Source organism: Stigmatopora nigra, chromosome 14, assembly GCF_051989575.1.
Source record: "Stigmatopora nigra isolate UIUO_SnigA chromosome 14, RoL_Snig_1.1, whole genome shotgun sequence".
In the NCBI taxonomy this organism is placed as follows: domain Eukaryota; kingdom Metazoa; phylum Chordata; class Actinopteri; order Syngnathiformes; family Syngnathidae; genus Stigmatopora; species Stigmatopora nigra.
Window position 1 is genome coordinate 8,605,700 of NC_135521.1, and position 12,089 is coordinate 8,617,788.

Genomic DNA, 12,089 nt, shown 5'->3' on the forward strand with positions numbered 1-12,089 from the left:
CTACATTATTTAGTTATATTTCCATTAAAGTATGAAAAACTACATTCAGAAATTTCATCAGATTTCTTTTTAATCCTTTTTTTGACAGCAGGATTCCACTTATGTTGCCCTTTTGATCTGTCCGATATAATCTGTGTTTTCATTGCACCAATAATCACATCATTTCTTCAATTTAGATAACAAAACATAACAATATTCCCAATTTGGGTTGCAAAACCTACAACTAAAGGAACTCGTCCAATGGGTCGTGCGAGGCCTTCCACCACGTCAATATTATGTTTGGCCCAAGAAAAGAAAACAAGTGTATTATTTGCTGAGCACATTTATTAAAACCATTCTGCGGCTCGCTGGGTGGCTCGTTCCTAATCTCCATCCGTGAGTCCTCCACGTGGACACCGTCCAACGCAAACTTTGCTCTCAGACAACGGCGCGCGATGTCCTTTCCTTTGACAATGCTCACACAAAATTCCCCTGACGTGATCTTTTTATGATCTGAAAAAGTATTTAGACTTGGGTACAATAACCAGCATCCGCCTCTCTTTAAATACATAAGCATGCCTCGTATAATAAAAAGTTGGCCTTACATCTATGATTGTTGATGACAAAATGCTATTCGAATGCTTATGGCACCTCATTACATAAGTAGAATTACCCTCAACTTATTTAAAGCAGAGGGCAGTTCGGTTTGAGGGCGAGTTTTGTTCCAAGAGTTCATATCAAGGTTGGTGAAAGGTGGGGGTCCTTATAATTGAAGTCCCCCAGGGCGGGATCGTGAATGGGGGTCTGTTTCGGGAACGCCACCGCGCCATGTGTGTGTGTGCTCTCTGACTTAATGCCGCCTGACAGGTCATGGCTGCCGCTCAGCGGCTGGCGTCGGGGAGCTGTAGTCTCGGCTTACAGCCAATGGTGGCCAAAGGGTGGCAAGGTAAAAGTGAAGGAGTGGCAAAGTGCATGAGAACAGTAGTCCCGATGCTGCATTTAATCACCAAAATGACCTTTCCAGTGGCTAGTTGTCTCAATTGCCAAATGTGGACTTGATCATTTAGGCAAAACAGCGGTTAGGTGTGGCTACTACTGATAAAAGTGACTGTCGTTGGGAGTAAATTCTCATTACTGCTGGTTGGTTGTTGATTATGTTATTATATTACCATGCCAGGTGCTTCCAATTTGGGGTTTACCTGTTAATTCTAACAGGAATGGGGCTCACCAGACAAATGAGCCGTGACACTGATAACAACTTGACAAAGACTCGATTGAAACAGGCTGTCAAAAGACTGGGTAATGAGACAATATACACCTGCTGAGCATAAACGGTAGAGGCCAAGCTGAGTAAATGCTGAGAAAACCAAGACAAAAAACATCATTGTATCAAATCAAAATACACACCAAACACAACATAATGTGGTATGAATGACAACATTTCTATTAACTGAACCTTCTCCCATCTCGTGGAAGAGAACTTAGATGTCTTGCCACTTGACGTCACCGCTATGGATAGATGACTAATCATTTTCAGACCAATAAAGTAAAATTGGATGAATTCCCAGAACAAAGTGGTTGGAAATTACTGAATTAGATTACTATAATGAAGTGTAAATTGATCTTGAGCTTCATGTCCCTTACAGAGCAATGCCTCCATTGGTGCCTTCAAGGTCTTCCCCACTTGCCAGGAAAATCGAGTGCCCTTCACATCCATCTCGTAGGTGCTCTCATACACTATTGCCAAGGTTGTTTTGAAAATAATACAATTGCACAGGAAGAGCAAACGGGGAGCCGTTGTCTCGTGACCTCCCCGAGTCCGCTCGATGGCTTCCAGCTGTCCAATTCGGTGGTACGTCGGAGGCGATGTTTCACTTTCGCAAAACGTTTTCCAAATGATTAACAAGGCCTCATTCCGCACCTGAAAGACAGAGCAAAAGAAAATTGTCTGCACATTGCCAGGCTTTTAATAAACTTCTCCATCGTTTTTCTGCCAGAGCGTTTAGGTCGATTGTAAAATCGACACGAGCACGATAATCAACGCAAAAAGGTGCATTGATGGTCAGTGTTGAGAAAAGTGATGCAAGGCCTAGAATTATTCCATTTATTATATGCTTATTTATTACATTATATCATTTTTAAATATTATCTTTAAATGTTGTCTTGATATCAAGATTTTCATAGGTTGCAAAAAATGTAAAATGGAAATTTAATACCAATGACTTTAAATCATAGTATGTGTGTTTGTGTGTGCATTTTATCATTTGCTTACACTGTAACAAAATGCCACCCTAATCCATGCAGGTAAATTTTCCAGCCATGATGCCGTGCATCGTTTTCACAGTCCACCAGACAGGTGGTTCACAGCTGATGGAATGGAAACTGGACGCCTTGTGGCTTGTCTGCTTGAGCGCCACTCTGCACCTCCGGCCGCCCACGTCAAGGTAAGTCCACTCCACCGACCCCATAAGCCCCCTCCTCTTTTTTGCAAACGATGCCTGGGTCAATTCCCAGTGGTGGCAACTGGATACGGTAGCCGGGCAGCAAATGGAGCAGCGTGGAGTAACTGGGGCGAGTTCACGGTTGCGTTGAGTTTCACGTGTTGTCGACAGCTCGCCGGGAACTTAAATACGTCAGCAGCGGGACTTGTATTTGTTTTAGTTGTGGGTGTCCCCCCATAACCCCCCCAGGTGTTTGCATTTGCAACATTGAACTGTAAAACTCCACCAGAAATTACAAAAAAAAGGAGTTGACGTCCACATCAAAGGTAAAAAATCAGTGCTCATCTGCCAATGATCTCTTTTAATATATGAAATATCAAATGGAATTTTACACAGTCACAAGGACCACACAGTTTTGAAGCAAGTGAGACGTTCACGTGACTGGCGTACATGGGCTTGTTTGCACAGAAGGTGCAGTTTAGCCGAGACGGTTTAGCAGCAGCTGCGTGCAGCCTGCAGGTATGTGTGCTGCTTTCTAGCTTGGATTTAAGCTCAACGAGGGCCACACGGACTTCAACACGCGATTGGTTGCTGTAGTGGAATAGGAAAAGGTCTCAGATTTTAAGTTGTCTGCCATTGCTGGCAGTGGACATCCAAGCATTTGAAGTTAGACGGTTTAAAGATTAAACCTTTTGCACCTTAAGTGACTGTATATTAATAGATATTTATCTTAATGAAGAGCCACTGAATGGGGGAACTCATTGATAATTTAGATTTAAATGTGTCTTAAAGTCCCATTAAGGAGTAGATTGGACTTCACTGAGCCAAAACCCAAAGCGCAAAACACTATTTAAATCTAATTTCGCCATCGGCCTTTTAGCCCAATTGCAGCTTGTTGCTTGTCGGCGAGCAGTTGACAACAAGTGAAGGAAGTGAGAGGTGATTGCCTCTGACTGAGGCTTTCCACCACAAACCGCGAGTGGGAATCATATCTGTTTGAGGCAAAAGCCACCGCCTCCGGGGCAGGGTGGTCCTTTGTGTTTTTTCCCTCCTCTTTTTTATTGTCCCTGCTAATCAGACGACGCAGCCTATCAGTAAATTCCAAGGGCAACAGGAAGTCTTGATTAATCCTCGAAGGATGTCGGTGGAAATTGTGGTCATCAAGAACAATGGGTAAGCACCAACTCAAAGCACAAACCGTGACATTTGCAATACACACAAAATGTCTTTTGGTTGGAACTGGTGTTTAACTTGTCTTTGAATGGTAAAAGATGGTGGGAGGCCTCTCAAAGGAGAGTATTTGTTTGGACTGGATATGAAAACGACCTAAATCTTTATTGTATCTAATCATTGTTTCATTCTACTGCCAATACTCTGTCACATGAATCACTCCAGTTTCAAGGCATGGGTATATTTTAAGGGAAAATCCCATTCTTGTTCACACTAATACATTATTGAAATGGATTGGATGTCTATTTCCCTCTTTTACTAACTAAGCTAATAACAACTTTAAAAAAAAGTCCTCACAACTGTCTGCGAAATAGTTTTTTTTAATCTAAATGACAGTTCTTTCCTATCGGAAGAATTATTTTAGAAAAAAATGACCTAGTTTCTTAACAATTTTGCTTCCCCCCAAGATGTTCCTTTAAATGGGGATAGAGTAAGTCCTAAACCTATAATGTCCATAATAAAGTCTCCTCAATCATCTTTAAGTAAGCTTTTTCATACAGGACCACTGAAACCGAATACAAATATGTGACATATTTTAATAAAGTTTTCCTTCCCACCGGTTTTCTGTCATTTAAAACCCACAGAAGCCATAATAAGTACATATAGCTAAGAAAAATTCTTGCCTTATCTTGAAAAGTGAATATTGAAAACTTGACCTGTAACAACATAACAGAAAGGAGAAGAAGGAGGGGGATTTACCTGCACGGAAAAGGAAATGAAACAGCCGTGACCACACTGGGCAATGGCAAGCCAACTCTCACAGTTTAGATGACTGAGCTTAAGCGCTCTTCTTTTTCACTTTTTTTAAATAGCACTTCATCTGTCAGTGAGCTTATAATAAGGATCATTACACGCTGCGAGGCTCACGCTGCAGACATCCCGGCATTCCCGCGTTTTATCTGATTCGGGGGTCACGGAACGTGTACCTGCGGCTTACGTGAAGAAGAAGGAGAAAAAAAGACAGTTTCCAACAGACTACAGTATTGAAAGCATTTATTTTCTTTTAAAAACTGTCTCTTGTCATTGTTGTAATTACAGGATACACAATTGCTGATTCACCAAATTTCTCTCAACGTCGCCATTGTGGAAGGCTGCAGCAGAGACTAGTCACTTATGCTGAGCCAAATTGTCAACTGAGATTCTCTCAGTGTGAATACGATGTCCCTGTGACAGGTAAACATAAGTGACAAAAAAAATGGAGACGATATTAAACTATCAGCAGCTAAACGAGGATGTAAGAAAATGTTCCACATGATTTGCAAAGAGAGCAAAGAAAATGTTTTTCATTTTTCATGATATGTTTAATGTTCATTTATGGTTGTTTGTCTCCTTGTGTCCTGCAGCTGGGATAGGCTTCAGCACCCCCCGTGACCCTAGTGAGAATGAAGCGGTTCAGAAAATGAGATGAGATTTTTTTGGAGCAAGTGTTGTCATTGAGTCTGCCAACAAAAATACTTCTACTCCTCTGCCATGGTATGAAAATGCAGCTTATGAACTCCATCACTCAACTTAGACTAAATTGAGTCTATGCTTGTTTTTCATCTTTCCAGTATGCTTGTTTGTGCTCTTTGTTCTGGTTCTGGTTGAGGTGGTTTCTTTTGGCTACATTCCACCGAGGACTGCTCAGCCTGCCCCATTTAAATGACACGTGTTGAAAAGAAAGTTGAGGTCTTAACGTTTGTCGGATGACAAATATCTGCACAGTTCAAACAAAAAAGTTGCAATTTCAGTTTTGTGCCTTGGGGATGATTTACACCCGCTCTCCAGTCCTGTTGCGTTTCAGACCTAATAGGGAGTTCGGGATACAAGAAAAACACTTTGCTTGGCATTATTAGTAGGTCGACAGAAGGTTCATCTCTGGAGTGCCTCTGATAAAACATGCCTCCTTTCAAGTGTGAAACACGCTGAGAATGGGTGGGCCGAGGCGGAGGCACGACTGGTTGATTTGTGGCTCTTGTGGAGACTCCAAAATCAGAAGGGATAAGAAGAGATTGGCAGCCTTTTTTTATGGTTAGGAACACAGCATGGAAGTCAATGGATGGGGCTCAATTGTAGGGGGTTTATTTTTTGGCCTGTCCATCTCAATGCTTTACAAAACTTAGTTTGGTATACAGAGATTTTTCAATTTAATGAGAACAACTAAAAAAAACTGAATAGAAAATCTTTTCTCCACAGTCACCTGATAATCAGACAATGAAGAACAGATGGGTGACAGAGGAGGGAGGTGATTGGTTGACACACAAAGCAGCAACAACAGGTGATATGAAACACAATTAACACACCACTTCACAAATTTTAGGACACTTTTCATTGAGTTCTTGCACTGTAAGGAGGGATATTTTCAGGACTCTTCTGCAATTTACTCCACTCACTCCATTGTGGGTGAGTTTACTGTTTAAGTAACCATCAAGGCTGGCTTTCTAGGTTTTTGACATTTTTAGTCTGTGGCAAGTAGAAAATCCTCACTCCCCCTGACCTTAAGACTTGCATTTTGTATCTGGAAGAGCCATTTGAAAACAGGCCATTTGGTCCCCTGTTTTATGAATGTACGGCGCCACTGTGTTTTGACTTCTCGTCTAAATGCCAAGAAGTATACCCAAGTGTGAGCTTGAAATCCATGTTTCTTCACTCTGCTCTTACATCATTGAGAGTTAATGATCAAAGATATGATTTGCGATAACTATTATCTCTGCAAATATAAAAATATTAAATCATTCTACAATATTCTGCAAATCAAATATTAAAGAGGAAAAATAAGCTATTTCTAATTGAAAACAAATATTTATTCTTTGCACTGTTGTCCAATAATCTGTCAGAAACTTTTGTCTTCCTCACAAAGAATATTACAGAGCAACATTCATGTAAAGTTTTATTGTGACATCCATGGGCAGCAAATAATTGTAATTCTTAACTCATTGCCTGCCATTTACAGCAATGGACGTCCATTTTAAAACTGGTAGAAATGACCTTGCTGCTTAACATTAAGTGGCATTGATGACGCTAGATGCAAAAAAAAATTTTAAACCATTTAAAATAGGACTGTGCAAAAATAATGGCATAAGAAAAGCAATGTTTTCCAAAGGAGGGCCATTAATAGATTGTTCATTGTCATCAGACAAGTGAGTCTGATAAAGGTCAAAAGTGAGTAAGGACCGTCCAACCCCTGTAGAGCTCCCCCTAATTATCACATAAAGTGTCAAACATTGCTGAGAAAGTCTTGATTGAAGAATTTGTTACCAAAATATGTTTTGTCTGTTTTGGAAACATTGGAAAGCGACATGCTTTTCCTCCTTTGAGACGTGTGAGGTTTTGTCAAACAAGAGCTTAAGTTACACATAATCCATTATGACCATTCTTAATAAAGTCTATTGTTTGCATTTGTGTGATACTGATCTATGTTTGTCGTGGTTGTTAGCAGATCAGGATGTGGTTTCATCTCGGGAGGCTGATTAGGAGACTTTTGTTCAGTTTGGTATAGTTTTGATTTACTATACATGTCGCTATAAATGGTCTGAAAAGCATTAGTGAAATATTATGCGTTGTACTGCATATCCTATAGACAAAAGCCCATGTTCATTCACTGCCAAGTTAACTCTTCCAGTTCAAATGAATTGGACATTTATCATCATCAATGGCAACCTATGAGTTAACATTGCCTACAGATGTGGGATTTAAGATTGTTGCACCCTTAAACATATTCTAATCCTTTCTATAAAAAAAAGATACAATTTTAAAATATACAGAGTGAAGGTTTGAAATTTATAGTGTTTCCAAAATGCAGTATTGATCATATTTAATTGGAATCATTTGTATGTACACTTGCATTTCAAAGTATAAATACAGTATATTTTAGCGCTCTAATTGAAATGTTGTGTACCATGGAATAATAATAATTCAGTAAATATTCATGTGGCTCATATTCTTGCTTAGTAAAAAGTTTCTCAACCCCCAAGCTTGACTAATGTACCCAACGGCACATTTGCTTGGTAAGTCCTATTTGCAAGACTGAAGGTGTGGTCATAGGCTATAAAAATGTCAGTTGCATGAAATATGAATCACTGAGGGAACCAACCTTACTTAGATTTCTAGAAGTGCCATTAACATGTGTTTGCATGAAGTAATTACACCAAAATCGGAGCGTACATGTGTGTGGTCAAGCAAACGTCAATAACAACCTTACATATTGAGTTCAACACGTCCAAAAAAAATGTGCCGACTCGCTTGAATGATGATGAAACAAATGGAATCAGTCACTAGGAGGAGTGACACAAGGCAATGTAATGAAAGCCAGAAGTAAAAAATGAACCTCAATGCCTCCATGAGACAAAGCAGGCCCACTGATGAAAACGTTGCAGAATATTTTTAGTAATTTCCTTCAATATTTCTTTTCCTGGAAGTGTATATTCCACATAGAAATTCAAGTGGTGTGACTGCATTGTAGGTCTACATCTAGGTCACACAGTATTGATACCATATACACCAGTTTTATTTCTTTATATGCTACTTTTTAGTTTTAGAATGATTCAATGTGGTATTTTTATTCATCAGAAGAACATAACACCCAAGTTAGGACATTTGTAGATCAAGCAACCAATGTAGTTTGAATTAGCCTTTTTTTTGTTTCATTTGAATGTGCATGTTCAACTTTATTACGGTGGAAGTCATTTTATGAAGTCATTCATAATGTCATGCTTCCTTTTGTGTGGCAGAACGACATGCTTAGGGCAAGATCACAAGCAGACTTTGAAACTGACCACATTGATGTCATTCACCATCTGCGTCAAAGACCATCATCGTCCACTATATTCTGGGGTGAGTACAGAAGCAACTGTTTTCCATTTCTGCGGAAATGGCAGACATTTTCCACTTTTAAAGCTGTGTGGAAATGGCACAATTTCATCCGCATACTGTGAACTTTTGAAGTTGAACTGCATGTTTATTGAAAGAACAGAAACGTGGTGATAGGTGAAATCAATGACGTTTACGGGTCTACGCATATGTATTTCTAATCGGAATAATTCACTGACTGCACCTGCCTCTGAACGCAAAGTAGTAATAACATTTTTAGAACATTATAATTTACTTGTTAAAACTGCTATTCTTGCACTTGGCATAATTTATTCACAATCTTTAAATATATCCCCTAAACGCTTTAATTGTATGATGATATCAATTTTGTGTATGTATATATGCAAAATAAAAAGAGAAAAAACGTTCTCTGCTACGCTCCCACTTAAAATGTATTGGACATCTACTAGTAGAAAACTAATTTAAGTTGTCGGCAAAAAAAAATGATTGGATGCCACCCAATTAGGGTATTATTGTCATCTGCTACAATTTTGATATTTTTATGAACTTTTTTTATACTTCATATAAAAAACATGATGTACTGAAGCCACGATAGTTGAAGCTGTGAAGTGGTGAAGGATCACAGTATTATATTTTATGTCTGAGCAAGTTTGGGCCTGATTGCATTAACAGGCCCACACGAGTACTTGAAAGAACAAACCGGGCTCGGAGGAAGGGAGTGACACATTCTGGACGGAAACACATTGCTTTAAAATAAGGGGAAAAGTACATTTGTCAACGTATATTTGCATGTTCTGGCAATTGTTAAGAAAAATCCCTCCGATAGGAAGCGGCCAAATGTTAAGAAGGAGCATTTGGGGGCTTACTCGCAATTCCTTTATTGTGGCAGACGGCAATAAATTGGTCAAAAATGAGAACACCCACTTTCTTATGGCTTTGCGGTGGTCTGTCCTCCATTTGTTAGCGTCGCTTTTTTGGCAGTCAAATCCAAAATCGGATGAGTAATAAGCCATAGCGAGTGCAAAACTATCAAGGTTGTCAGGGACATAAGTCAGTCTTACCTCTCACACAAACTACAAAAACACTTTCATACACTCTTTAACCACCCTCATACTACACTGCGACTCAAATTCTCTCTCAGCCAAGTGTAAAACTGTAAAACAGAACTGAAACACTATCACATACACTACTTTAGACACTGCTGGAAAAATATTTACACTTTTACTCAAGCTCTTGAAACGTTCTCATTGAAACTACTTAAATTCTCTCACATTCACTATTTAACACTTTCACGGATTAATTATGACTTTTTTATGTATCACGTCTAGCCCAATCAGAGACACTGAAAGATGAGCATTCAAACCCAGTTCTCCCAGTTTCAAGGAAGTTTATATCTATGGCTGTCAATGGCACACAGTGTTAAACATTTAAAAATAAGTTACACTATTTTACAGTATGTCACAGCATGTGTTAAAGCCATATTGCATTTTTTCTTGTTCTGGAAATCAGCATAAACAACAACATAAGTTTAAAGGTTATAAGCAGGAAGAGGATCTGTATCTGTTGTAAAGAAAATAAAGGCAATTTTCCATGATTCATCCACGCTAGAGCGCCAAACGCTGATAATGTCCGTGCACTGGGCGACATGATGACAACACAGGGTGGAAGAGTTAAGGGTTGAATACAGTGTAGCCTTTATTACTGAGGGTGGGAAAAGTACAGTACTTGGCTTTATCGTGGATCTGGCTCAGAAAGCTTTTGCATTATCAGGAGTCCCTTTCCATTCCAAATTTTAATCGTATTTATATAATAAACGTTTTCAACAACAGCAAAAAAAAAATATATATATATACATAACAATGTATTTCTCAAAATGCCATTTATTCAAAATACAAAAAAAAAGGGAAATAAAACCGACTACAAACCCTAAAACATTATTTCTGTCAGTTCCAAACACAAAATGGCAATCCACTTGCATCCATGATGTCATTTTCCCACACCACAATGGCTGTAATCTACTAATTATAAAATAAAATGTGGCAGTGAAGTATAAATTACACAGACTTCTATACAGTATTTTAACTGGAAACCACATGGAATTGCATCGTAGAGAACCACAGGACATCATCTATAATTAAAGCTATATGGAGGCGTACAGTATGAATGAGATAAAGAAAAAAGGCCATTATCTTGGAATCACAGGAAAAAGGCCTAAAACAGAAGTTTGGCTTTAAGAAACATCTTAATTGGAGATGTCAGCTTTAAAGCCTTTGGCCTTATTACAAAAAAAGAGAAGAAAAAAATGTAACATGTTGGACCGTAGAAGAAGAATAGATTTTTCCAAACAATGGAACACAACTGGCCTACAATTAAATGTATTCCTATACAGTATATTTCCTGCCTTGCTATTTGACAGCAATCAATGTATACAATTGACTGTAATTTAAATTGTAATGAGTCTTGTATTTTCATGTTTACCCCAAAACAAGCATCAACTAACTAGCAAATCGTAATACCCGACTCTATATTTTTAAGCTTTTTAAAATGCTACAGGTAAATGAAGTGATTTCACACAAAGAGTGTAGTTTGCTATGATTTTAGAGAACACAGAAATGAACTCTGTGTTGTTTTAGTTTAATTAACTTCTCAACATAAAATGTTGGATTTTAATGGTTTTAAACGAAATAAAATAATATCCGCACGTTACTGTAATTTATGCTGGCTTTACAAAAGGTGTTGGGCGGAGGAGACCTAATTCAATTTTCCCCGCCTACACATTTCCTTTCTGGATATGAAAATTGCTAATACTGCAGAACTCAGAGCTCTTGGATGGAGGAGCCAGTTTCCTTTCCAGACCTTCTGTTTATGTACACGAAGCTACTAAAAGCTGTTGAACCGTTGTCAATGTCAATATGAATCGCCAACGAGTCTACTTTTTCTAAAATGATCGTAAATAAAGATGAATTGTTTTTAAAACACACAAACAAGAGACTAAAATTAGATTGTTCTTAGATTTTATTCATTCACAAATGAATTTCAACCCCTGACATTTATTTTTGTCCATTTTAATTACATTAAATTAGGTTTTTAATTAACAGAGTATTCATTTCTAAAATATAAAATAATACTATATAAAATATGATCATGTTTTATCATTAAAACAAATGTGATAATAATTGCTAATAGAGTCTAAGTGTTTTTTAAATTGTCAATAGCTGTCCACGGTAGTGACAAGAAAACCAAGACGGTAATCTTTGCATTAGTGGCTACAGGAAGTCCTATTTACTTACACACTTGCGTGTTGTCAGTGGCATCATTCAATGGTGTCCATGTGTGAATGAGGTCGCGACAATGTGTCGTAAATGGTTGCACCGCAGTACAGCTCATCGCAATTCGATGCACTATTCACAAATTAACGGTTTGGATTGAGTTAGATGGTGATTGTGTTTCAGGAAGTGTACTGAACGAAATACATCTGAACTTAAGATCTACACAACCATTAAGTCTCTTTTACCGTGTATAGACTGTCTGGTTCTGCTTATGAAGTGAGGTGAGCCAAAACTGACAATTTTTGATTTTGTGTAGTGTATTATACTCGGTCCAAAAGAAAGTTGGATGAACCCAGTTCAA

At 38.4% G+C, this 12,089-nt stretch overlaps 1 protein-coding gene across 1 annotated transcript in view; it reads left to right on the plus strand.

Moving 5' to 3' along the window:
* The window catches only part of LOC144207819 (uncharacterized), a 51,167-nt gene that overhangs the window by 23,358 nt on the left and 15,720 nt on the right, over positions 1 to 12,089 (plus strand). The window contains exons 3-9 of the mRNA XM_077733457.1: positions 1,626 to 1,699; positions 2,284 to 2,423; positions 3,499 to 3,593; positions 4,689 to 4,823; positions 4,994 to 5,123; positions 5,826 to 5,907; positions 8,360 to 8,462. Coding sequence (XP_077589583.1) covers positions 1,630 to 1,699; positions 2,284 to 2,423; positions 3,499 to 3,593; positions 4,689 to 4,704 — 321 coding nt within the window. The 5' untranslated portion in view covers positions 1,626 to 1,629 and the 3' untranslated portion in view covers positions 4,705 to 4,823; positions 4,994 to 5,123; positions 5,826 to 5,907; positions 8,360 to 8,462. The remainder of the gene's footprint in view (positions 1 to 1,625; positions 1,700 to 2,283; positions 2,424 to 3,498; positions 3,594 to 4,688; positions 4,824 to 4,993; positions 5,124 to 5,825; positions 5,908 to 8,359; positions 8,463 to 12,089) is intronic.